Consider the following 27,448-nt stretch of genomic DNA (forward strand, 5'->3'; position numbering starts at 1 on the left):
ACAGTATGATGGTAGTGAAAGTCCTCGAAGTTCAATATACCTAGACTGGTGCTACTTTTATCATTATCTTTTGATCATCCTATTTTCGGTTAATTCGATGCCGGTGGCACACTTATGCACATATGGTAGCCTAACCATAAAACTTATCACCATTCTCTACCAACGACCTGCTTTTCTAACTTGCTTGTCTTTCCCTTTCTAGATGGTCGAAGCTAAGGCTGCAAATGGGTCGGGTTGACTTGTGACCCGACTCGACCCATTTTGGAGGACTCGTGGGGCCGGGCCGAGTCCTAAAATTGAACCCATTTTATTTTTTCGGTCGGGTCTGCGTTTACTGAATTCTGACCTGCCTTGACCTGATCCATTTGAAATTTGAATAATTTTTGATTTTCAATCTTGCGACCCAACCCAATTCGACTCGAATTTGTAAAATTATCTAGGCCTACGGGCTGCACCCCATAGGGGTACAAACAAGTTTTTAAGCCATGGATCGGTTGACCTGAACCGAATCCAAACCGGACCTGAATTTTTTTGGTTGGATTTGGGTTATATATGGACATGATCCGACCCGAATAACCCATTGGGTCAAAAATTATAGTGGTGAACCTGACTCGACCCGATCCGATCTTCTATTTGGTTAGGTTTGGATTCAAAATTAGGATCCAAATAAGAAATTGGGTTGGGTTGAGGTCACTTGTGACCTGACCTGATCTGACCCATTTGCACCCCTAGTCGAAGCGAGAACCAGCACTGAGAATTTTTTTTGGCACATTCATGAGACAAAAAAGCAAAAGTTTCTTTAGCATACCCAGCGGGAATTGTTGGTACACACCTATCATTTATTTTGGTGATGAATGAACTGATTTCCTAGTCCACCTAAGCACACAATAGCATATCTCTCTCTCTATGTAATATCAATCTTGATGGAATTATATTTGACTAAAGGGTGCACATGGTGTGCGCGCGCTTAATCAAATACCTAATTAATTAGTTCGTGTGTATTTTTCTCATTGTCATTTAATGTATGACTATGATCTTCTCGTGAAAGAAAACAAAACAAGAAGGAGCTAATTGGAGCATGGTTTGGACTTTGTTGGATTCATATATGTGCCAAAATAAAGAAGTTGAAAGACATGGTGAACACTTTAGGTGTTATACAGCAGAAAGAGTACAAAGTATGGAACAAGATCACTCTTTTAGATAAATCACTATAATAGTATAGACAACATGCATAATATAATAAAAGTATACCTACTAGGAGACGTTAATACCATGAAAATACATGAATTTTTAAGATTTTATTATGTAAAAATGCATTGGTGAAAATGCATGGTTTCATTTTTGAGGCCTAGTCATATGAGACTGGTCTTAACCATTCAAATTATAATAGAGAAGAAGAAGAGAGAATAAATAAATAGAAGATAGAGATAAGAGATGCAAAGTTATATATCCATCACCTTCTATGTTTTCAAAAAAAATACCACAATACTAAAAATGTATCATGAATCATATAAATAACACAATAAAATACAAAAATAATAAAATATCAAAATAAAAAATAAAAATAATGATAAAAATAAAACTATTTAAACATAAAATTAAGTAAAACACAAAAAATAAAAAAGATAATATACACAAAATAATAAAATGAAAAAGGTCGGAGCTCTCTAAAATCCATCGATAAAATTCACAGCTTCATTTTTGAGAGTTGGTCACGTGCGACCAAAGCTAACAACTTTCCAATTATGTGAAGAGAAGGAGAAGAAAAGATAAATAGATAGAAGATAGAGATAAGATATATATGTAAGAGTATGCGTTTATGTGTGTGTGTAAAAGTTGTCCAAGTAAAGTAAAATTACAAATAAAAAAGAATACACAAAATAAAATAAATTAACAGTTAAAGTTGAAAATTTAAAAATATAAATGAAAAATGATAAACAAAATGCTAAGATAACAAAATAGAAAATGGAAATGAAAATTGATAATACAAAAATAAGATAAAATATAAAATATGAAATCAAAGTAAAATTATAAAATAAAAAAGAATCTACACGCATTAAAAGAAAATAAAATATAATAAAATATAAAATACGAAACAAAAGTATAATTAAAAAAATACATATATATGTATGTGTTTATATATATATATGGGTGTGTGTGTGTGTATGTACATATGTATGTATGTGTGTGTGTGTGGGTTGTCAAACTAAAGTAAAATTACAAATAAAAAAGAATACACAGCATAAAATAAATTAGCAGTTAAAGTTGAAAATCTTAAAATATAAGTGAAAAATGAGAAACAAAATGCTAAGAGAACAAAATAAAAATGGAAATGAAAATTGATGATACAAAAATAAGATAAAATATAAAATATGAAATCAAAGTAAAATAATAAAATTGAAAAGAATCTACACAAATAAAAAATATTAAATGAAATAAAAATAATAAAATATAAAATATGAAACTAAATTATATTTTAAAAAAAATACTAAAATAATAAAAATGAAAAAGTGAGACGTTTAGAAGGAAAAAACGTGGTCGGCAGGATTCGAACCTGCGCGGGCAAAGCCCACATGATTTCTAGTCATGCCCGATAACCACTCCGGCACGACCACGTTGGCTGATGATTTCTCGCTTATGATTTGATAACTAGACCCTAAACACCTCTCCCACCATGCATCATGGCTACTTTTTGTTTTTTTTTTTTGGGATCGCACCTCACGTATGTAAGTATAGCAAATAAAGTCAAAAAAGAGAAGTTAGCTGAGCAAGTAGAGAACGTCCACCTGATTCATCCAGAGAAAACCTCCAGAGTGATGCGTCGCGTAGGAGGCCATCTAGTCAGCGGTTGTATTCGCCTCCTGATACACATGTGAAGCCCTAAATGCGCCACAGTTCCCGGCCATCCTCTGTATGTCATGGATCCGAGACAGCCCGTCCGTCATGGTATGACGCCATCAGATCTCCTCAATCACAGAGGCTGAGTCACCCTTCAGGTGGATGTACTCCACAACCAGAGTACGCCTTACATAGACGACACCCTCCCATGCCGCCTTTAGCTCTGCTTCAATGATAGAGGTGTCGTAGATCCGACACCCACCAGCCACTATAAATCTGGAGCGGTTGTCTTTAAAGGCAAAGCCAACACCTCCTCTCTCATCTTGCTTTGCAGCACTGCCATCAAAATTCACCTTAAAAAAGCTAGAGGGTGGGGGCTCTTAGAAAACAAAGATAAACCTGGTCGCTGACTCAGCTGGATGAGAGACTCAGATGGCCCTAGCCATCTCAGGGGACAATGATGGTGCACTGTTGATGACCTCCGATGCATGAAGCAAAGTTGTAGCCGCCGCCACCCTCGGATGTAGCCACTTGTCCTCAAAGATCTAAATGTTACTATCTAACCAAGTATGGTAGGCCAAATAGACATACCAGATCCCCCACTCCACCATGTTTGACTTTCTAGCAGACGCCCTCAAGCGAGTGAGAAAAACCTCTATCAGGGACCTACCCCGCTCGATGTCGAGGGAGATCCCCGCACACCCCAAAATCTGGGCCGCTCGCGGGCAACAGAAGAGGGCATAATAGATGGTCTCCTCCGTCACGGGAGGGCCCCACATACAGAGGAGACCCTCACCCCTCTACTCGTTAGGACACCCCTAGTAGGTAAGCACCCCCAAGCCACCTTCCATATAAACATAGCAACTCGGGGATGGACATGCAGCCTCCAGATCCAAGCCCCCTCTATCAGCCTCCCAGAGCTACTCTAAACTCTCCTATCCACCCTCTCCTCGGTGGGGATCGGCAGAGCCAAAATTCTTTCGGCCAATGCCTCCTCGAAAGTGCCGCGAATGAGGTCCACATCCCATCTTCGCTCACCCGGGATGATAAGGTTACAGACTCTACACCCAACCAGCTATTCTGGGTCAAGAAATATGGGCCACCCACACAGTGGCAGTGCCATTAACCATCCGTCCTCAAGGATATCAATCGCTTGTTTATCTCCGACCTCCCACCTGATCGCCTCAAAAATTTTTCGGCCTTGAGTGCAAATCTCTCTCTGGATAAAACAACTACGGTGACCGATGCGGAAGGCATATGCTCTAGTCGAATCCTTTTTAAGGAGTTGTCTAGAGAAAAATAAATAAATAAGAAGAAACCAAGTAAGATAAATGTTTAGCATCTTTTTACCATCTTGAACACGGTTTATTGTATCTTTTTTATACCATCCATCTACTTTTAAATGTCATGCCCCCGCCTGCACAGGGCACGTGAGGCACCCAGTGCCCACGTGGGGGCCACATGAGGGGGGATTGCGGAGCTCCCCTGCCAGATATTGTCCGGTTCCGGGGCTTCACGCAAGCGTCCTTCATCTCTCCTCGATTTTGTTTTCCATCCAAAATGCGTCTGCAGGATTTGGAGACACCCACCTCATATGCCCAGGCTCTGGAACGAGTCTTTCCGATGTGGAACTATTGGATCTCACATTAAATGTACTTGCTTTAATAAAAAAATCAAAATTAGTGTATCTTGTTCCGCCTATCCCTTTTACAAATTCTTTGGTCCGGGAAAGCCTGCATCGCTTAATAAAAATCGGAAGGGTTTGAAGCGAGGGTGGAGTATGATCCACAGCGTCTCTTGGCTTTTTCTCAAGAAAATCCAAGAAGTTTCATAAGTTGGGTCGCTATTATAATGCTGATACTCCTAAAGTTCCACACCTCCATAAATAACTAATCAGAAATTTTAAACTTTGATACTCGGCAATACAAATGTCCGAAACATGGTTTAGTATCGCAATAATCGCGTACTAATGCTATGCTATGCTCATTCACCAAATCATTCTCATACCAATACGGTACAAAAGAATTGGTCCAATTACAAGAGTTAGTATGAGGATAAATCAATGAAATGACAAGCCATACTTGTGCCACCTCGGCATATAGCATTGATGGGTGACTAATCAGAGGCTGTGACCACAGGAATTTTCCAGTGGTCAAATTTGAAACCATACTTAGGGCCCAATAATCCAGCATTTAGGGCGACCTTAGTTTGTCAGATACAAGTTTGTCCATTAGTCTATGATTGCTTTATTCTCATAAAAATCAATTCAGAAAGGAAAATCCATCCCAAGAGTTTTTGTCAATTCCCACTTTAATATTTGTACAAATGACAAGGTCGCATATTTGTGGCATATTGGTGGGTACATTTGATTGAGCCAAGCACATATGGTTCACGAGAATCTAACAAGCCCCACTGCCCGTCAGCCATTTAATGTGTTTTGTTGCAAGCTTAGTTGGAACTCGAATTTGGGGCAATAACACTTAACCATTTAATTTATTTAACTGGATTAAATTAAATCATTATTCAATAAAATTATCAGATTTTAATCTAAATTTTTGATTTATTTAATAAATAAATTAGGTTTGAATCGATAGATTTTTTGTCTATTTTATATCCGGTTTGATCCATCCGTGTTGATGGCCACCCCTAACCTGAACTTAGAACTAGAATTAGCTCAGGCTGGCCCGAGGTTCATCAAGCTAGGTCGACTTCGGGTCGAGATATAAGCTAAGCTTGAAAAAGTACAGACAGAATGTAGACTTAAATGTAAAGCCCATTTATTTTTCGAGCCGGACTCGAGTATATTATTAGCTCGGCTTGGATCAATTCCGAACCCAAGCCCAAATAAGGCCCGAATGGAGCTCGAATTCAGGTCCGAAACAATTTGTTTTTGTATGTTATTGGTTAGGAAAAAATAATGAGAAAGTAAAAGACAAATTAGAATGGGTTTAGCTGAGAATAGTATATCATATTATTTGTTTGTATTATATGAGAGAGCCCAATTTTTAGTTAACTCATTTACTTATAAAGTAATATAATAAAATATTAAATTTTAATTGAGTTCAGACTAGATCTATGTTTAGCCCAAATGAGTAATTTAGATTTGCCCAATCGGGTTGTAATCGGGCTTGGCTTGAGCTTGGATTGTGTTTGAATCTAAATCATCCAAAAAAATTTTGAGCCTAAATTTGCCCAAAAACTTCAAAATAAATAAATAAATAAATAAATTTAGGCGCAATTGAGGTAGCTCATAGCCCGGCCCATGAACCCCTCCATGCGACGTAAGCAGTCCCTGGCTCCCGCGAAATAAAACCAATAACAATTCTTCGTTCTATTTCTATTGCGGCTCGAGAATGGCGGCGTTCTGGAGGCAGAAGAGGTGGAGCCTCCGCTTCATCGAGGAGAAGCAGCGAATAGTAGATTACCCGCACAAGCCCGACGGCGGCAGAGACGAGGAAATGGAGGCTGGCAATAGAAAAGAGGGACCTTTCTTTGTCTCTGCCTCTTTCCGCTTCTTGGTCGAATGCTTCGTCGGCCGGTGGGTCGTCTTATTCTCCTCGGTCACCGCTCTCCCGGTGGCTTCTCCCCCTCCGGAAGCCGTCGCCGGGCGTCCGCAGAGGCGGTGGAGGCGGAGGGGGAGGAGGAAAGGCGGGGTCAGGATTGGGTCGTTTGGTGCGGTTGCCGAGGTTTTGCTGTAAGAAGAAGAAGAAGAAGAAAAAGGAGGAGGAGGAGGTGGGCCCTTCGGTTTCCGAGGTCGTGGAGGGGGATGGGGCTGGGTGCAGGGGGAGTAGTAGGACGCTCTCCGTTTCTTCAGGTATTTCAGTTTTTTGGTTGAATTAATTTCTTCTGGATTTGCTCCTAAAAGTGTTTTTTTGCTAAATTTTATAGAAAAAAGTGAGCTTTTGATGCATCTCTTGGTTTAATTTTGACCCGGTTTAAGTTGCAGTCTATCTGTTCGATATTTTGATATCAGTATATTTCATAACTGGTGTTTGAAGATTGATTCTGTTTCGTTAAATTTTGTGGATAGTTCAATCAATTCTGGTTTTGCAGTAGTATTTATATGTCTCCGTTTGGGATCATTTCTTCTTCCTTTTTTTTTTTAAACAATCTTCATTTTTTGGGGGACATGCTTCTGCTCAAAGTGTTGTTCAAGACAACCATTTGATATTAAATATATGGAGGAATTTCATTGCTGTGAAAGAATTTTGGTTGGGCTCTACAATTCCATATTATAAAGCGTGTAGAGTTTCTTTCTTTTATCTAAAGAACTGTATTTTTGTGTTACATGTTAGGGGCCTAACAGAATTGAATTTTTGAGTGCTGCTAGTGAAATCTATCTACTGTCTCATTCACTATAATTTTTGTGTTCACGATGTTATAATGCGGATTGCACATTATAATACTGCTACTTGTGCCCAGTGTATACCAGGAATGAGCGCCAAACCTGGTTCAGTGCCCCATACAATTACATGGTGGGTTGGTGGTTTAAGAGGGTCCTTAATGCCCACTTTACCCGCAGCAGTTCACGAAAACCTGATCAGGTTACATGCTGAGATAAACTAAGCATTATTCTATGGCATAATTGTTTACAGTTAGTTGGCAGACCACTTTAGGTCTGCCAATGCTATCACTGTTTGGTGCTAGCCTCACAAGCCCAGACAAACCCATAGTTCTAAAAGGGCATGACGCTTTCCACTGCTTTCGGCGTATAATTTTGTTGTTAGCATCTATCTGCACAGGCTATTTCTTTGTGGCTTTCTCAAGGATTACTGTTGCTTTTGCTGCTTTCTGTATCGTGCTTCTCGTGCAATACGTTATCTGCAGCCGAACCTTCACACATTATTTAGTCTGTTTGTTGTACTAAAACATAAAGCTTCTAGAGCTACGACTGGTTATATTATAATCATTGTGCATTCATTTCTGTCTTCCCAACATCTACGTCTTAAGTGTGACAGGATCAGCATCTGATGAAATATGCATATATGCATGTGTGCACAATGCATATACGCATGTGTGCACAATGCATATTACTTGTAGTTAATAAGAAAACCACATTACTCTAATGCAAAATCAATGTACACCATAATTCACAAATTAAAAAAATCTAAATATAGTACTTGCAGTTGATCCTTGGAACCCAAAGGATATAAAAGGAATGGTACAATCAGGATTTTTAACGAGTTAGGAAAGGGCTGGTAAGAAACAAGACATGAAGATTAATCAATGTTGAAGTCATTGTCTGGAGAGAAATGGCTAGGATTTTCATTGGATTAGGCAATATGTTGTTTTGAATTATTGGTTTTGTAAAGAACAACATTGCTGACAATTCCTAAGATGATAAAGCTATGTAGACTTTGAATCTGGTAATCTTTGATATTTTGGTTCAAGCTTGCATTTCGGGATTCGTGAATATTCTACCTTCATCTTTTCTTGCAGCCATTTGTGTTGTGAGGATGCACATGGGAATCCTTTAAACAAGATGCAATTTAGGAAAGCCTACATTTGGCTCAAGCCTACTATGTGGGCAGTCTTGGTGGTTTATAATGCTGCACATTATGTTGCCTTTTACACCGTAAATTCTTTGCCATTATCATGCTAACTTAATCTTTGCCTGTTCCACAGTGATGATTGGTTTATCTTATTTACTGTATTTTGTGGTAATCTTGAACATCCAGGCAGGTCCCATAAGGAGGGTTAATAGGAATCATATAAAGAGTTCTGTGAAGTATTTTTGAATATCCTGGTAGATCGTTTTTGGAATCAAGTCTCTGTTCAGAGATCTCATTATGTTGTGGCTCACTATTACTTCCAAAATCAAATCTGTATGATGTCTGACATGTTACATCATAAATTTTATCTGCCTTACTATGTGAGGCATAGTCCATTTTACAAACTGAAAATTTATTCTTCTTTAAATTATCTTTCTCCAAGGAAAATGCAACCTCTTTACCTATATACCATTAGAATTGATTTTACTGGAAGTTTCATTGTTTTTCCAGATGGCGAGAAGCCTGAAGAGATTTCTCTTAACCTTGGTATGGGGCTAGGTCCTGTCTTCCTCCTGACCAGGTGTGCAACTGAATTCAAACGAATGACAGAGATGCAGGCACAGATGGAATCTTTGCTAAAAGAAATTACAAATGAAGTTCTAAGGAATGATGTTATTCATAGCACCTTGGAGTCAAGTAATCATGCCACCTTTTCTGGACCAGATTGCTCTGGTGATGTACATTCAAGCAAGGCTAGTCCCTCACAAAGTCACATAGCATCTTTTCAGCAGGAAGGGGCAAGATGTGCCATTGAACCCGATGTGCAGTCAAATTATGCGACTATTTCTGAGAATAAAAGTTGCCTAAAGATGGATCAACTGGAAGCAGAGATTGAAGTTGAACCGGAACATTTACAGCCTAACTTGGAGAGAGAAAATTCATCTGTACTTTGAGGACAACACAAAATGGAGGTATACATCTCTTGGACTTTTACTTCATGAATGGAGTTGGTTTAACTAAAGAAATCAATTTGCTTGTGCTACATATCTGTATCTTTGCTGACTTGGATCATGCTAAATAATTTATTAGATATCTTGCATTTGATCTCCCACATGGAATAGGTAATTCATATGTGTTTTCTTCTTTAAGTCAACATTTCTTATAATTGTGATTTTATGTATATTTGACTGAAAACTTTTCAGTTCTTATCAGTTTCTGTATGTTCCAGTGTTTTCTCAAAGAGCTTGACATGGTTGGTTTCACTTTGAGTTTGATTTGGGAATCCCAATGGAGGTAAAACAACAAAACGATTATTAGCCTGATCTTCTCTCTGGTTCATGATATATCATTTCCCCCTTCTCTCTCCTTCATGGACAAAACGACTGACCTTTAATGCAATTTAACAATGTACATATGCTTTCCATTTCTCCCTCTATGTTTTAGAGAAAGACTTTCACTCTTGTCCGTTGCCCTTTCCCTCTGATATTGTTGCTTTTACTAATTGTAAAACATAGCTCGCTTCTATCTTCCACTCTGAGGACAATCTTATCCTGGTATACTCAGTAGCTTGAGCACTTGCATCAGCAGCAACAAATGTATCAATGTTGCAGCTAAGGATTTTTCATGTTGGTTGTGATCAAGGTTTTAAATTTCAACCTGATACAGGTTTTTCATATGTAATTCATGTCAACTGTAATCAAGGTTTCAACCTTCATCCTGAACTGATTTGTTTTGAATGAAATTAAAATGAAATTGAGCCCCCACTTTTGGGTTTCAGTTAATTTAGGTCAAAATTGACAGGCTTTAGCCTAGTTCCAATGGCTTCTGTTGGAACTGATTGAAACTAGGCATAAATGTTATTTTTTTCAGAAAAAAGGTATTTAGTATCATACCTCAGTTATGCCTTATTTATTTAAGTACATTGGCTATAAATATCAGTGTTCTTCCTTTTCGTGAGTTAAAAGTCGAGATAGATAATTAACATAACCCTTGACAAGGCGAGGGCTATAAGAAGGTCTTTATTACAGTACTTTAGAAAGACTAATGCTAACAATTAAATAGAAGATGTTTCACATGAACGTCTTTTCTATGTAAAATAAAAATAAATTTTATAGTTCATGCATTTGATGTAGTGGCCACTTAATTTCAAAATATGAGAAAGAAGTGTTCAAGTTCAAAATATGAGTTTGTCTCTAAAAAGATGAAGAAAGGATTCCACTGCTATAGGCACTTAACACTTTGCAATTGCCAAACACAAAGTGTATTCACAGTATAAAATGCTAGTATTTTTGAATTTTACTTATATGCAATGCTTATTTCAGCCTAAAAATTACTAAAACTACATAGATAAAGAATCTATGTACCACCAAATACTCTAAGATATTGTCTCATAATTTTATTTGCGCCTTTTATTTTTTCTTCTTTTTTTGGTTTTTTCTTGATTTTTCGACTAACAATCTGCAACTTTGATATAGTCTTAGGACTCCATCTTATACATAGTTTATGTTTTTTGTTGTTTCTATATTTTTCATCCAAAGCCATGTTTAGACTTGGATTTTCAGTCGAGTCATGCACTACTATTGCCAAGCAAAAAGGGTCCACCTAGGTGTGATAGGAAGCCCAACCCAACTCCAAACCACCACACTTAATTGCTTGAGTTTTAGCCTTTCTTCAATGCCCACGGTCATCACTCATCTCTAGGAACGGAGGATAATGGATGATAGTCTTGAAAATAGAATTGGGCATGTATGGAAGGAGGAGGAAAGTTAGAAAAGAGAAAAAAATATGCAGAAATCCGCAAAAAACAGTACAAAAAAAAAACATTGTTCATGTAAACAGTTTCCCGACCCGTTACTATTCATGGAACAGTTTCCCGACCCGTTACTGTTCATGGAACAATAACCCGATCCGGTTACTATTCATGGAACAGTAACTCGGCCTATAAAAAGAGAGGACAACAACCAACAAGAAAAAAAGAGAAGAAACCTTAGAAAGGTGAGTGCCACTGTGGGCTAAGCCCTGAGAGACCCTTTTCCTTCCACTTTCATCCTGCTTCTTGACCAATTTTTTCTTGAAGCCATCTTCTTGACCCCGTCATCCTTCATCTCGATACTTTGGTGGAGCGCGGCCTGAAGATTCTCATTGGATTGGAGGGATCAAACTCGCAGAGGTAATTATCTGACTAGTTTTATCGCCATCTTTTGCCCATCCCTCATTTCTTCGTCCATCAATCATTATCTCCACCCATCATCATTACCATCGTTGCCATCTATCACATCCTTGGAACCTGAATTTACTGGCAGTATTTTTTTTATTGTTTTATTGTGGTTATTTTCAGTTTGCTGCACTAGTTATATTTCATTGATTAGGCTTCATTAATAAGATGTCTATCATGTTCTGTTTTACATTCACATACCTCTATGATATTGTTTTATAATGATGAGTATTTTCTGACGTGTCTAATCAATTGCACCATAATTTATTATTATGAAATCAATCTACACCTATAGTAATTGATTATAGGTTGCACCAAAGTGGTATCAGAGCAAAGAGGTCCTGCATATCTAGAAATCTTCATTATTGTGTTTGCATCATAAAATTCATTTTTTTCTACACTTTAAATTCTGAAAATTAAATATCCGCACTTTAAAATAGAGAAATATATTTTTTGGATAAAAAAAAGTAAATCATATTTTCTGCATTTAAAACTACAGGATTTTAATTTTCTGAGTTAAAAATAGAGAAAAATTAGTTTCTGAATTTTTAAAAAAATCTGCATTAATTCTATGCATTTAAAAAAATTAAAAAATATTTCTGCATTAAAATATTAACTTATGTATTAAAATATTTATTTTTGGCATTAAAAAATAAAAAAAATCCAAAAAAATTTCTGAAAAAATCTGTTTCACCTTCATAACATTAGAAGCACCTCCGAAACAGTTTTGGGTCGAATCTTAGCCTACAATCATGTTTGATAATTGGCAAGATGCATTTAGAATCCAACAACAAACCTTAGAGTAGATCCAACGATAGGTAGAACACTTCTCCAACATGACTAGACTAAAATTGAACATACCTGAGATAGTGAGACTTAGGAGAGAGAAAAACCATTAGGATGAATCAAGACGTAAAGTCACACCTCAAGGTAGACAAAAGGCCCATCAGAGGGTAGTCGAGAGTAGTGAATCAGATGAGATAGAAAATGAATTAGATGACCAATCACCACGTAGGAACAGAGAGAGACCACCATATAGAGAACCCCTTTGTGCCAGACGTTGGGATGATGGCATTAAGATTGATGTTAGAGATTTTAAGGGGCGTTTTTAGCCAAATGCTTTCCTTGATTGGATCGACAAAATTGACCAATATTTTGATTGGAAGGAAATCTCTGAGGATAAAGAGGTCAAATTTGTGACCCTCAAATTAAAGGGACACGCACTGATTTGGTGGAAGCAACTTCAGGAATGAAGAGTTTAGCAAGGTAAGGATAAGATCCGTACGAGAAGCAAGATGAAGGAGAAGTTGAGGAAGAGATTTGTCCCATTAGATTATCGCCAAAACCTCTATTTGAAATTCTAAAACCTCCAACAAGGGACTAGGACCGTGGATGAGTACACCGAGGAGTTCTATGAGCTCCAAACAAGAAACGGCCTTAGTGAGGACCCCATTCATGTTGCTAGTAGATATATCAATGGCTTGAGACGGGACATCCTGGACCAAATGGAGATGTTCGATGTCTTGAGTATTGATGATGCCCATCGTCGTGCACTGAGAGTGGAAGCACAACAAAGACAAACCAGTGGTCGAAAGCGGGACTCAAACGGAAATTCCATTACCCAAGGAAATAGTCAATTTGGAAACAAGGCAATAAGTTCTCAGAACCCTACCATGACCACAACTGCCCTAAAGTCCAATTTTAACAAGGACTTATGGAACAAGGGCAAAGGCGTACTGGCACTGGCACCTGATTCTACTATCATTTGCTATAAGTGCCGACAATCTGGATATAAATTCTCTGAATGTCTCTTAAGAAAATTCTAGTCTCAGGCACACCTGATTGAGCAAGGATGTCAGGACGATTCAGATGAACCCAATCCAGAGGCAAATGAGGGTAAGTCTGAACAATAGAATGAGTCGGAGAACGACGATGTCCACATTACAGGTGATGAGGTGGACCCACTCATGGTGATTCACCTTGTCATGGTCGCACCAAAGCAACCTGTCCAGGACAATTGGTTGAGGCAAAGTATTTTTTTGACTATAGGTATTGTAAGAGGATATAGATGTTCTATCTTGATTGATAGTGGCAGTACTGAAAACTTCGTGTTTTCATATATGGTTGATAAACTAAAGATACCTACACAAAAGATTCATAAACCATATAAAGTATCTTGGTTTAAGGAGGGAGTTGAGGTTCCAGTCACCCACGGGTGTCTAGTAGAGTTTTTCAATGGAAAACGATACCAAGATCAGGTATGGTGTGACATTATGCCTATGGAGGTGTGCCATGTGTTGTTAGGTAGAGCTTGGCAGTACGATAGGAAGATCCAATATGACGGAGAAAAGAATACATATTTTTTTGTAAAAGATAAAATGAATATCACGCTCTATCCACAAAGGAAATTGCATAGGTATAACATAAAAAATTATGTGAAAGAAAGAGGCAAAGAATCTACTCAAATAGCCTTGATTCTAAATTCAAAATCTTTATGGCCTAAGATGAGGGACGACGCCATTAGATACGTGCGAAAATGTCAACATTGTCAACAAAAAAAGATAAAGGTCCAGAATACAGGCTTGTACACCCCGTTTCCTATTCCTAGTGGCCCTTGGGAGGATATCACCATGGACTTCATTGTAGCATTACCCATGACTGCTTGGAAGGTCGATTCGATTTTTGTTGTGGTGGATCGATTTTCAAAAATGGCACATTTCATTCCATGTAGGAAAACATTTGATGCATCTCATATAGCACATTTATTTTTTAAAGAAATTGTTAGACTGCAGGTATTCCAAGATCATTCACATATGATAGGGACACAAAATTGACTAGTTATTTTTGGAAAACTCTTTGGAGCAAATTAGAAACAAAACTAAACTTCAACAGTGCTTATTGCCCCCAAACAGATGGTCAAACAGAGGTAGTGAACCGTATACTCGGTAACATGCTTAGATGTTTGGTTAGTGAGCATCCTACTCAGTGGGATTTGATTTTAGCACAGGCTGAATTTGCATACAACAGTTCTATAAATCGTACTACTAGTGAGTTTTCATTTGAAATCATCTATGATTTTTCTATTTCACACATACTTGATCGTGCTTCCATTCCCTATCATGGTTGGATAAGTGCTGAAGCAGAGGATAATATGGAGCAGGTCCATCACATCCAACAGAAAGTTCATCAACGCTTGCTTGACTCCAGTGCCAGGTATAAGGATGATGCTTCATTTTATATGATTAATGACCTGTGCATTCAGCTTGTTTCGAATACGACAAATGATGATTGAGACGAGATTCGGCATTTTTGAACCACGAAACACTTGGTTGATTGTCATTGCAGGAAAGTTCACTTTGCAGAGGGCGATCTGGTGATGGCCTATTTCAGAAGAGAGAGATTTTCATTGGGCAGTTACGGCAAACTCAGCCCGCGAAAGTATGGTCCATTCCGCATACGTCGAAAGCTGGGGGAGAATGCCTATTTATTGGAGCTTCCAGACAACATCCAGACTTTTCCAATTTTCAATGTCGCCGACCTGTACCAGTTCCATGGAGATCCACCAGAGGCGGTTGCAATTCCAGATCTACCCAGCACCAGCTCCGAGTCTAGTTTTCATGAGGGTATTGAGGATATTTTTGACGTGCGAGCATTAGACACTAGGCGTGGGCAGTGCCGTAGATTTCTTGTGCGTTGGCAAGGGAGACCTATGTTAGACAGTTCATGGATCAGCAAGGACGAGTTGAGGCGCCAAAGACCTGATTTGTTGCAGCGTATACAGGAGGCCTACTCGTCAGGAGTTGAGTTCTTCCCAGTTGGGGGGAACTGATGTAGTCTCAGGACTCCATCTTATACATAGTTTATGTTTTTTGTTGTTTCTATGTTTTCCATCTAAAGCCATGTTTAGGTTTGGATTTTCAGTCGAGTCATGTACTAGTATTGCCAAGCAAAGAGGGTCCACCTAGGTGTGATAGGAAGCCTAACTCAACTCCAAACTACCACACTTAATTGCTTGAGCTTTAGCCTTTTTTCAATGCCCACGGTCATCACTCATCTCTAGAAACAGAGGAGGATGGATGATAGTCTTGAAAATAGAATTGTGCATGTATGGAAGGAGGAAAGTTAGAAAAGAGAAAAAAAATACGTAGAAATCCGAAGAAAACAGTACAAAAAGAAAACTGTTCACGTGAACAGTAATCCGATCCGTTACTGTTCACGTGAACAGTAATCTGATCCGTTACCATTCACGGAACAATAACCTGACCTGTTATTGTTCACGGAACAGTAACATGACACGGTTACAATTCATAGAACAGTAACTTGGCCTATAAAAAGAGAGGACAACAGCCAAAAATAAAAAAAGAGAAAAAAATCTTAGAAAGGTGAGTGCCACCGTGGGCGAAGTCCTGAGAGATTCTTTTTCTTCCTTTTTCATCCTGCTTCTTGACCTATTTCTTCTTGGAGCCACCTTCTTGACCCCGTCATCCTTCATCTCGATACTTTGGTGTAGTGCGGCCTGAAGATTCTCATTGGATTGGAGGGACCAAACTCGCAAAGGTAATTATCTGACTAGTTCTATCACCATCTTTTGTCCATCTCTCGTTTCTTCGTCCATCAATCATTATCTCCACCCATCATCATTACCATCGTTGCCATCTATCACGTCTTTGGAATCCGAATTTACTGGCAGTATTTCGTTTATTGTTCTGTTGTGGTTATTTTCAGTTTGCTGCACTAGTTATATTTCATTGATTAGGCTTTATTAATAAGATATCTACCATGTTTTGTTTTGCATTCACATACCTCTATGATGTTCTTTTATGATGATGAGTATTTGCTGAAGTGTCTCATCAATCACACCATAATTGATTATTATGAAATCAATCTACACCTGTAGTAATCGATTATAGGTTGCACCAAACTTGAATGGTACTTATAAAATCCCTGAAACTGAAAGTCCACTAAGCTGGCAAAAATCGAAGCTAAAATGAGTTTCCAAACATTCACTGTGACAAAGTTAATTACATAAATACAGTTTGTTGGCCAATAAATACAAGGAAAGTAATATCTTCAGATAAAAAAATCAGTCCTATATTAATCTAGTGGGAACAATGAGGCCCTCGCCAGCCCCAAAAGCAAGGTAACTTGAAAGTAGTATCTAAATATTAAATGGATCGGCTGTTGTGATTGGCTAATTATGCAAGCTAATCTATACTGACAGAAACTTATAAAAGGTAAGACAAATATGATTGTTGAGGGTTTAGCGTGGGTCCAAAAATTATGTTTGTTTTAGGTCAATCCTGAAAATGAAATATCATTGGCTATGGTTCATGGTTGTACTGACTATCTGTCATGCCCCAACTCAAGGGGCTGAGCCAAGCATGTGATAGATGACTGCACATTCATAGGGTTTAATCCTACAGGACATACATGGCCTACCATTTCATATATATGCATGCCATTCCAAACTCAATGGTAGCAAAAGAAACAATTAATCTAATGTAATTATTCAAAAGAGAAAGTCTACAATCTTTAGAATTAATAAAAGAATTTCATACAAATGTCCGATCAGAATTATTCATCCAAAGGAACTAATGGGTTTCCTCTAGGTCCTAGAATTGTCTTTGCTCAACCCTAGTCCAGATTATTCCTCTACATTTGAAAAAAAATTGGAAGAGAGATAGTGAGCTTTACCGGCTTAGTAAGTACCTTTGCCTCTAGACGGATCAAGCATATTATGTATGGAATATAAATTTTCAAAGTACAAGAATTTCAATGATAAATAAAAGCATGCTAATTAATATATAAACCAAAGTATGTCTATCAGTATAGATTCCAAGATATTTAATACATCCTATGAAAATAATTTTTCAAATCAATGTAAATGGACTATCCACTCTCACTCTCCTAGCCTTTACGACTATGGCCACGATGGGCCTATGGCAAGCACCGAAAGAGACTAGATTCTGAGTACAACATGCCGTCATTCGGCAAGAGCCAGAGATCAGCCTCAATTGGCTGTGCCCAGAATGAAGCTAGTTTTGAGATCACCCGGACAACATGTTTCCATCAGTATATACTAGTGATCAGCCTTGACTGGCTAGGCCCGAAAGGAAACTAGCTCTTGATTACAATACGCCGTTAGTTAGCATGCACGAATGATTGTCTTACTGGAGGCTCGGAAGGAGACTAGATCTTAAACTCGTGTGATTATAGTCGAATTAGTGAGCAACAAAATCAACACATAATATAGATATCAACAAATATATCAATGCAAAAAAATTTAGTTGATGCTTTTGTGAATCATGTCATACTTGATACAATATTTTAAAAATCATTTTTATGCAGAGCATATAAAATATGTATGGATAATATCCATAATTTAAATTGCAAATAATAGTGCATGATTAAACATTAGGGGTAGAGATAACTTACAAATTTTGCTCTACAATCTCTTGAAATTCCCCCAATAGGAAGGTCGTTCAAAACCTAAAATAATTTAAGTGACTTATTAGATTTCCATAGGATATTGTATGCTATGTAATGTCCCATTGAGTTTTGAGACCTTCTCAGGCTCCACAACTTGGTATTTATTTTCTAGACATAGGTTGTGATCCTAGATCCATGAACTAGTGACTCTTTCTCAGGGATAGGGTCCAGTCTACGTGTACACCACTAATTGTAGTCTAACATCCCAGGGTCTCAATCATTCCTTAAATTCTATGATTAATTGCCATCTAACTCTTGCACAAGTATTTCATGGCAAAATAGAGTTTTGCAATTACTTGGATGTGAAGGGATCAGTTCCAATCATGTCTCTTAGCTATCAAAGGTTCTAAGTTCCACCTGATCAGATTAAGAATTTGGTTTAGATCTAATTGGCAATTAAAAGATAATTAAACTAACTGGAGGGGATTAAATTCGATATGGATCGACAAATTAGGGGAAAGAGAGAGATACTCGGTCTAGCTTCAATGGGATTTATGGCCTGATCTACTATATCAGGGTTGACCGACAGGCGAAAGGAGAGAGACTCAGTCTGGGTCCAATTGGGAGTTCATAGAATAGAAGTCTGGGACCCCTCACTAAGTCCGTTGGACTAGTTAGAGAGAGAGAGAGAGAGAGAGAGAGAGAGAGAGAGAGAGAGAGAGAGAGAAGGTAGAAGAGGTAGAAGAAAATAGGGGACTTTTCCTTTCTCTCTTCCTTTTTTTATAAATGGAAGAGTTCTTGTGGCATTCTCAAAGGAAGAGAAAGAGGAAGAGGAAGGATGAAAGGGGTTGTGGTTATGATGGTGATAGTGGCTCAGCCATGGGCGGCGATGGGTCAATGACTAGTCGGCAGCGGCTGACGATAGTAGCGGTCAGCCGCAGGGAGGAGAAGATAATTTTTTTTTTTGAAGAGGTTGTTGCTTGTAGTTTTACAATTTTGACTGGCTGCTCCAACCGTACTGGCCTTGCGGACTTCATGTTGGCCACAGCCCTATCTTTTTTCCTCGAGGCTCAGCTGGAGGATCGCGATCACGATCCTTTTAAGCCCCTTTTTTGGAATTTGGGCCATTGCAGAGTTAGGCCAATCAATGGACTAGGCCTGCTTAGGCATAAGATTGGGCCAAAAGGGCCGGGCTTCACACTGTCCTCGCCCTCTATATGATAAAATTTCTTCTCTTTCTCTTCTCCTGAACCCATCTATCTTTCTTCTTGCTTTAACCTAAGGCCAGCATATTATCAGTGTTTCTCATGTTGATCCTTGTTATCCTCGCTTGACCTTCGGGTGGTACATGCAATGTTTGGCATTTATCTATTTCTAATGCTATGCATAATTGTAAAATTCAAAATAAAAGAAAAGGAGGAATAGAGTGAAATGATTAACTACATGTATAGAAGAAAAGGGACATCAGCAACTAGATATGTAAGAAGTTCCAGTAGAAAGTATACCCTCTTTACCTAGCTAGCACATTCTAGCTAATATGGTGCAGTGCTATTTCACCAGTATTTATTAAATTAGTTATGCATGATAATATTTTTCATCTTTAACCAAAATTTGTAACCTCGCATGATGCCTTTTTCATTCTCATGTTTGTTTTTTGCCAACATTTTTTCCAACTTTTGTAACCAAAATGTGACTGCATATTCTATTAGTCTGTAAGCTTTCGTCAATTCTGGTTGTACATTAGTACTCCCATCCTATACACTTCTCTTTAATGGCGACTTCAATATGCGTATTAAATTGGTTTCCATCCCAACACCATGATGATCTAGTAGCACTCATCTTTACTTTTCGTCAATTCATGCATATGCATGCTTTTTTAAATCAATATATATCCTTATGTTTCCTCATATTTTCTTCAAACACAGTTGGCCAGTGAGAGCAGTGATTCTTCTGAAAGCTTCAGTTTGAGTCTCGGACAAAACATGGAGCCTAAGAAAGAAGACAATGGCGAATCTTGTGAAGTTTCTGCACTTGAGCTGGAGAGAAGGTTGCATGAGCCTCTACATGCAAAACAGCGAGTGGAGATAGCAGAGTTGGGAGTATGCATTAGAATGCACCAAGAGGAAGCTTGTTGACAAAGAAGTTGAGTTATGTAGGCTGAGGGACAGTCCAAGCCTTGCTTCACATCACAAGGATGAAACAATATGGGTAAGCATCAGAGAATGAACCTCTTTGCTCTTGATTGTCTCTTTTGTCGTTGTTGGTAAGCATGATGTGCTTGTTATATTTTCAAATATGAAAATACATCAAGATCTTGGATTATCATGTTAATCACAATCAACGCGGAATATAAAACTATAAAGACATACCTGTATCCATTGTTTAAAATCTGTCCTTGCTTTTAGAGAGAAGGATCACCCTAACAACGTTCCTCAAGAGTGTCTCACGATGATTAGAGGCACAAATTATGTTGTAGGTATGAATCCTAGAGTCTCTCATTTCTTTTATAGGTCTCCCACCATCAAGAAGACCAAAGGACTCTTTTAATAGGTTTTCTACCAGCAAGAAAACCAAAAGGCTCTTACGAGCAAGAAAACCAAAAGACTCTTTTAATAGGTTTTCTACCCATAAATACAATTGGACTAGTAATGACCCATAATCCTTTAATTGGGTATTATAGGGTGTGTGGGACACTTTAATAGAATATTAATTTATAATATTCTTACATTCTCCCACTTGACCCATACACCCATAAAACAAAATAAAACATTCTTTGTAATTTGAATTTTTTTTTTTTTTATAAACGACTATTATGGGTTATGACATTAAAATCATACACGTGCACGCTTTTCATTAGAAAACCTTCCTAGTCCAATATACTTCATATGAGTTCCATTATATCAATGTCAAATTGGCTACCAATGCGAGTCATGGCGGTCATTTGTTATTCAATCAACAAAATTCCTTCCATGTACCACAACACTAGCAACTTCATTTAACATGATCTTTTATAGGGGTTTAAGACTACTATCATTATGCCTTGGGTTCATATTCATGTCTATTTCAGACATTTTTCTTGTCATCTTTCATCCACACAATTCAATGTACATATAAGTGGAAAACAAGAAAACAGAAACAATTATACTTGGATATCCATGTATGTCTTGAAGAAAACATTTAATACATTAATGAGCTCACTAACATGTTCAAAACATAGATAAATACATAAGACCCATACTGTCAACATGTTCTTTAAATTTCTTTCCTGTTAATCCTTTCGTCAAAGGATCATCAACCATAAGTGAAGTCTCAATGTGTTCTATGGACACTGTTTGTTTCTGTACTTCCTCCTTGACACTAAGGTATTTGAGCTCCATATGCTTCGCACCATTAGAATACTTGTCATTCTTGGAGAAAAAGACTGCAGAGGAATTATCACAATAAATTCTCAGCGGCTTGGCTATAGAGTCGACAACTCCAAGTCCTAAGATAAAGTTCCTCAGCCATAAACCATGCACTGTGGCTTCAAAGCACGCCACAAACTCAGCCTCCATTGTAGACGAAGCAGTAATAGTTTGCTTCATACTCTTCCAGGAAATAGCTCCACCTGCTAGCAAAAACACATAACCAGAAGTGGATTTTCTGCTATCTGAGCAACCAGCAAAATCAGAGTCTGAGTATCCGATCACCTCTAGATTATCAGTTCTTCTAAAGGTGAGCAAATAATCCTTAGTTCCTTGCAAATAGCGCAGTACCCTCTTCGCAGCTTTCCAATGGGACATTCCTGGATTACTTTGGTAACGTCCAAGCATGCCAACTGCAAAACTGATATCTGGCCTCGTACAAGTTTGCGCATATATCAAGCTTCCCACAACAGATGCATACGGAATCTTTTCCATCTCCTTCCGCTCCCAATCAGTCTTTGGACATTGTGAGATGCTGAACTTATCACCTTTCGTTATCGGGGTATCTAAAGATGAACAATCTTTTATGCCAAATCTCTCAAGAATTCTTTCTATATAACTTTTCTAAGACAATCCCAACAATCCTCGTTTTCGGTCTCGAAAGATTTCGATTCCAATCACGAAAGATGCCTCACCCATGTCTTTCATTTCAAAATTCTTTGAGAGAAAACTCTTAGTTTCATACAGTAAACCCATATCACTACTGCCCAACAATATGTCATCAACATACAGGACTAGAAAAATAAACTTGCTCCCACTGACCTTTAGATATATACATCGATCAACGACGTTTTCCTTAAATCCAAAGGTAATAATGGTATTATGAAACTTTAGATACCATTGTCGAGAAGCTTGTTTAAGTCCATAGATTGACTTATTGAGCTTACAAACCAAGTGACCTTTACCCTCTTCAGAGAAGCCTTCCGGCTGCTCCATGTAGACCTCTTCATCCAAACTTCCATTCAAAAAGGCCGTTTTCACATCCATTTGGTGCAACTCCAAATCGAAATGAGCCACCAATGCCATAATGATTCTGAAAGAGTCCTTTTTAGATACTGGAGAAAAAGTCTCTTTATAATCAATGCCCTGTTTCTGAGTAAAACCTTTCGCCACAAGTCTGGCTTTATATTGTTGCACATTGCCTTTAGAGTCATGTTTTCTTTTGAAAACCCATTTACATCCGACTCTTTTGCATCCTTCAGGCAATTCAACAAGATCCCAGACTTTGTTTTGGGCCATGGATTTTAACTCTTCCTTTATGGCATCAATCCATTTATCAGAATCACTTCTTCCTTTAATTTGTGAAAACGTAACTGGATCATTACTTGTTCCAATGTCAAATTCATGTTCCTGGACATACATTACATAATCAGATGAAATAGCAGGTCTCCGTTCCCTCTGAGATCTGCGTAACATCATCTGTTCTGGTATCTCCATAGCTTGTTTATCAGTGGCATTCTCATTATGAGATGGATCATTATTTACTTGTTCCACAGTATCATTAGAATGATCATTAGGCGGAACAATAATGCTTTCTGAAAAAGTGGGTATTGGAACATCAACCCGTACTTCCTCAATGATTACATCTCTCAATTCTTTACTCCCACTGACTTCACTAAGCTCAAGGAATTTGGCATTTCCAGTTTCTACTATTCTCGGACTATGGTTGGGACAATAAAACCTATACCCTTTGGATCTCTCTGGGTAACCAATAAAGTACCCGCTTATAGTTCTAGGATCCAATTTCTTTTCATGTGGACTGTAAATCCTTGCTTCAGCTGGACAACCCCAGACATGCATATGTCTCAAACTTGGTACCCTTCCAGTCCATAACTCAAAAGGAGTTTTTGGAACTGACTTACTAGGGACACGGTTTAAGATATACACAGCAGTCTTAAGAGCTTCACTCCACAATGATTTAGGTAAGGTAGAATTGCTTATCATACTCCTAACCATATCCAGTAATGTCCGATTACGCCTCTCAGCAATACCATTCTGCTGAGGCGTACCAGGCATAGTGTATTGTGCCACAATGCCACGTTGTTCAAGAAGTTTGGCGAATGGGCCAGGGTTACGACCCGATTCATCATATCTACCATAGTACTCACCACCTCGATCTGATCTTATGATTTTCACCTTTCTATCTAATTGCCTTTCAACCTCAGTGAGAAATATCTCAAGGACCGTAGCGGCTTGAGATTTTTCATGTAGCAAATAAATATATCCATACCGTGAAAAATCATCTATGAAGGTGATAAAATACTTTTCTCCCCCAAAACATTCTGTGGAGAAAGGTCCACATATATCTGTATGAATTATTTCAAGAAGCTCCCTACTCCTTGTGGCACTTTTCTTTGTATGTTTGGTTTGCTTTCCTTTAATGCAATCCACACACATACCAAGATCAGTAAAATCCAAAACCGGAAGAATCCCTTCCTTTACTAATCTCTGTAACCTTTCTTTGGAGATATGCCCCAACCTTTTATGCCACAAGTCATAAGACTTTTCATTAATCATGTTCCTTTTCATTCCAATACAAACTTCATGGTGTTGGGTGTAAACATTTTTAACAAAGGTATTATCAAGGCAAAGCTGATAAAGGCCATTAGAAAGGAAACCGGAACCAATAGAAATAACATTCTTAAACAAACTAAAACAACCATTCTGAAAGGAAAAAGAGTAGCCGTCAATGTCAAGTCTTGACAAGGAAATCAAATTACGCCTTACAGAAGGCACAAAAACAGTATCATGAAGGTCTAAATAATGACCGGTACTTAAAATTAAACGAAAAGTTCCAATGGCCAAAACTTCTGCCTTATTCTCATTTCCCATGAAGATGAAACGTTCAATTGGATTTGGTGTACGGCTTGTAAGGAATCCCTGCATTGTTAAGGAAACATGAACATTAGCACCCGAATCTAACCACCAAGTATTAGTAGGAACGCTTACAAGATTTGATTCGAAACATACACAAGCATAAAGCTTACCCTTCTTTTCGAACCAAGCCTTACGCTTTGGACACTCAGCTTTCATGTGTCCAGGCTTCCTACAGAAATGACATTTTGTATCCTTTCCTTGAACCTGATTGCCTTTAGCAGGTCCCTTTCCCTTTGGTGGTGCTTGTTTCTTTCCTTTCCCATAATGATGCTTTTTCTTTCCAGCTTCTTGAGTCACAAAATTAGCAGAAAAAGTCCCTTGTTGTTTTAATCTTATCTCCTCCTGAACCACCATACTAGCCAACTCATTCACATTCCATTTATCTTTGATAGAATTGTAGTGCATCTGGAATGGACCATACTGAGGTGGCAATGAGTTCAGGATGAATTGAACAATAAAGGACTCCTCTACTTTCATTCCTAGAGTTTCAAGTTTGGCAGCTATATTTGTCATCTCAAGGATATGCTCTTGCATTCCCTTAGCCCCATTATATTTCATTGTGGTAAGTCTAGCCATTAAGGTCCCCGCTAAAGACTTATCTGCTAAGCGAAATCTCTCCTCAACACTTGTCAAAAAGGTTTTGGCATCCTCTGTACTAGGGAGTGAGTGTTTGATGTTTCCAGCTATGGTCATTCTTAAAAACATGAGGCTCAACCTATTTGATCTCTCCCAGGCTATGAAATTGTCTTTCTCATCTTTGCTACTGTTTTCAGTAAGAGCAGCTGGTTTTGGGGCCAAAAGGGATAAATCTAGATCAAGAACTCCTAAGGTGAATCTGACCCTCTCCATCCATTCTGAAAAGTTACTCCCATTCAGCATAGGGACAGATGATGCTTGTGAATGTAAAGAGACCGGTACACTTACTGCAAAGAATTTCAATTTAATCACATTAATGCTTTGAATTAGACACTCATAAATATAATAATCAGAATTTAAATCATAATGGATGAACTAGGGTATCATTAAAATCCAACCTTTGAGAGGATCCTAACATACAAGTGTTCCTTCCGGCATTTAAATTCTGTGGATGAACTAGTAGTATCATCAAAATTCCTCCTTTGGGTAGGAAATTTTCACATACAAATTGTTCCTTCCAACATTAAAAATTAGTGGATGAACTAATCGTATCATTAAGATCCAACCTTTGGGAGGATCCTAACATACAAGTGTTTCCTCCAATATTATCCATTCATAATTATGATGTCAAATATTTGCCATCTAAAATCAGGTAAGATTTTGTACCTTTGGGCAAACAAATTCTCACATGATTTTAGTACAAATAGATTACCTCAAACAATTCATGTCCAATCAATAAATAAAATTCATCAAGCAATAATGGAATTTTACATATAATGGACTAAGATACAAATTAATATATGCCCAACCATAATAAAATTCAATTAACAGTTAAGAATTTAACACATAATGGGCACAAGGTAATCTAGAGGTAATAAGAATAATTTTCAATTTTTTTTTTTTTTTTATATGTCAGATGAAGTCAGATGCACTATTATTTAAATTACATAAACAGATATTATCATCTATCAAACCAGTTAGATGTCCTTATCATTGCTGATTAAACAAGAAACAAATTACTTTGAGGGCCTATAAACCAAGATCTAATTCTTTCATGTTTTGGGAGAAACACCATTACGTTCATGAATCAAGACATCACCTTGTTGAAAGATGGTATATTGCAATGAGTAATATACTTCCTTCTCATGAATAGATGCCTATAGTGTTTTTTCACATGAACAATATGTTCCAAGAATATAGACAGACCCATGTTTTACACAACAGGAAAGAAAAACATAATAGAAAAACTAACAACTTGGTTATTAGCAGACCTGCATAGGAAGCTAATAACAGCAAGCTCATAAATCAGCATTCCCAGCTAAGTGTATCAAAATAGTGGGAGGAGTTACAAGGACGGCCACATACAGGTTTATCTTCATTTTCCTATTTACTCTCTAGAGGTGGGAGATGATAAAAAAAAATGGTGCTGATGTCCACAGGCTTTGCTTAGCCAGCACAAGCATTTGATGCATTCTAAGTGAGTGTTCATTTCTGTCAATATAACACTGTAGGCATAAGCAGTGGATTTGTCATTTATGCATAAAATACAATGTTCCAATTTCCAAGCCTGTTGGGTCAAATTTACGTCAGGTCATGTAAAGATTCAAATTTAGTATACGGAAACCCTGCTTTTATAAGCCCAAAAACAATTCAGACCAAGCCAAACTGTATCAATAATAACAGGCACAACAACCATAGCAACTGTATCCACAAAGAAAATGTTGATGAGTCAATTTGACAAACACGTGGAAGGCATGCATATTTATATAGCTCTAGGACAAATTTTTGATAATAGGTTATAAAATTAAGTAGACAGAAATGAAGTACATAAATCCATCATAATCTCCAAACCTTATTTGATGGCAGATTCTTAATATCAGTGGAAAAACATAATAATCCACAACAATGGCTCTGATACCAAATGTTATATTTTCAAATATGAAAATACATCAAGATCTTGGATTATCATGTTAATCACAATCAACGCGGAATATAAAACTATAAAGACATACCTGTATCCATTGTTTAAAATCTGTCCTTGCTTTTAGAGAGAAGGATCACCCTAACAACGTTCCTCAAGAGTGTCTCACGATGATTAGAGGCACAAATTATGTTGTAGGTATGAACCCTAGAGTCTCTCATTTCTTTTATAGGTCTCCCACCATCAAGAAGACCAAAGGACTCTTTTAATAGGTTTTCTACCAGCAAGAAAACCAAAAGGCTCTTACGAGCAAGAAAACCAAAAGACTCTTACGAGCAAGAAAACCAAAAGACTCTTTTAATAGGTTTTCTACCCATAAATACAATTGGACTAGTAATGACCCATAATCCTTTAATTGGGTATTATAGGGTGTGTGGGACACTTTAATAGAATATTAATTTATAATATTCTTACAGTGCTATGTTGGGAGTAAAAAGACACCTCCAATTCTAGGTGAAGGCATATAGAAGAGAGCCGCTGAGCATCACAGGTGAATGTTTGCCTTCAAATGAAAGGG

The 27,448-nt window shown here is 37.8% G+C and overlaps 1 protein-coding gene and 1 non-coding gene across 2 annotated transcripts; one reads left to right on the plus strand and one right to left on the minus strand.

Annotated features, from left to right (window-relative positions):
• Nucleotides 1-2,533: 2,533 nt before the first annotated feature.
• On the minus strand, nt 2,534-2,615 carry TRNAS-AGA. Its single transcript has one exon. It is a non-coding gene; the product is annotated as a tRNA-Ser (tRNA).
• Nucleotides 2,616-3,709: 1,094 nt separating this feature from the next.
• On the plus strand, nt 3,710-27,448 carry LOC120108817. Its single transcript, XM_039122540.1, has 5 exons — nt 3,710-3,889; nt 6,259-6,652; nt 8,841-9,301; nt 19,899-20,181; nt 27,348-27,448. Exons 1-3 carry the CDS (start codon nt 3,710-3,712, stop codon nt 9,281-9,283), a joined length of 1,017 nt encoding a protein of 338 aa, XP_038978468.1. The 3' UTR covers nt 9,284-9,301; nt 19,899-20,181; nt 27,348-27,448.

Source organism: Phoenix dactylifera, unplaced genomic scaffold (genome assembly GCF_009389715.1).
Source record: "Phoenix dactylifera cultivar Barhee BC4 unplaced genomic scaffold, palm_55x_up_171113_PBpolish2nd_filt_p 001567F, whole genome shotgun sequence".
NCBI classification, from domain to species: Eukaryota; Viridiplantae; Streptophyta; class Magnoliopsida; order Arecales; family Arecaceae; genus Phoenix; species Phoenix dactylifera.

What these genes read in the sequence shown, in the direction of transcription:
- LOC120108817 (XM_039122540.1), top strand. Translation starts at nt 3,710, where the DNA reads ATGGACATGCAGCCTCCAGATCCAAGCCCCCTCTATCAGCCTCCCAGA. An exon ending in CGCTCACCCGGGATGATAAG is followed by an intron (nt 3,890 to 6,258) that starts GTTACAGACTCT and finishes AGCGAATAGTAG; the next exon opens with ATTACCCGCACAAGCCCGAC. An exon ending in GACGCTCTCCGTTTCTTCAG is followed by an intron (nt 6,653 to 8,840) that starts GTATTTCAGTTT and finishes TTGTTTTTCCAG; the next exon opens with ATGGCGAGAAGCCTGAAGAG.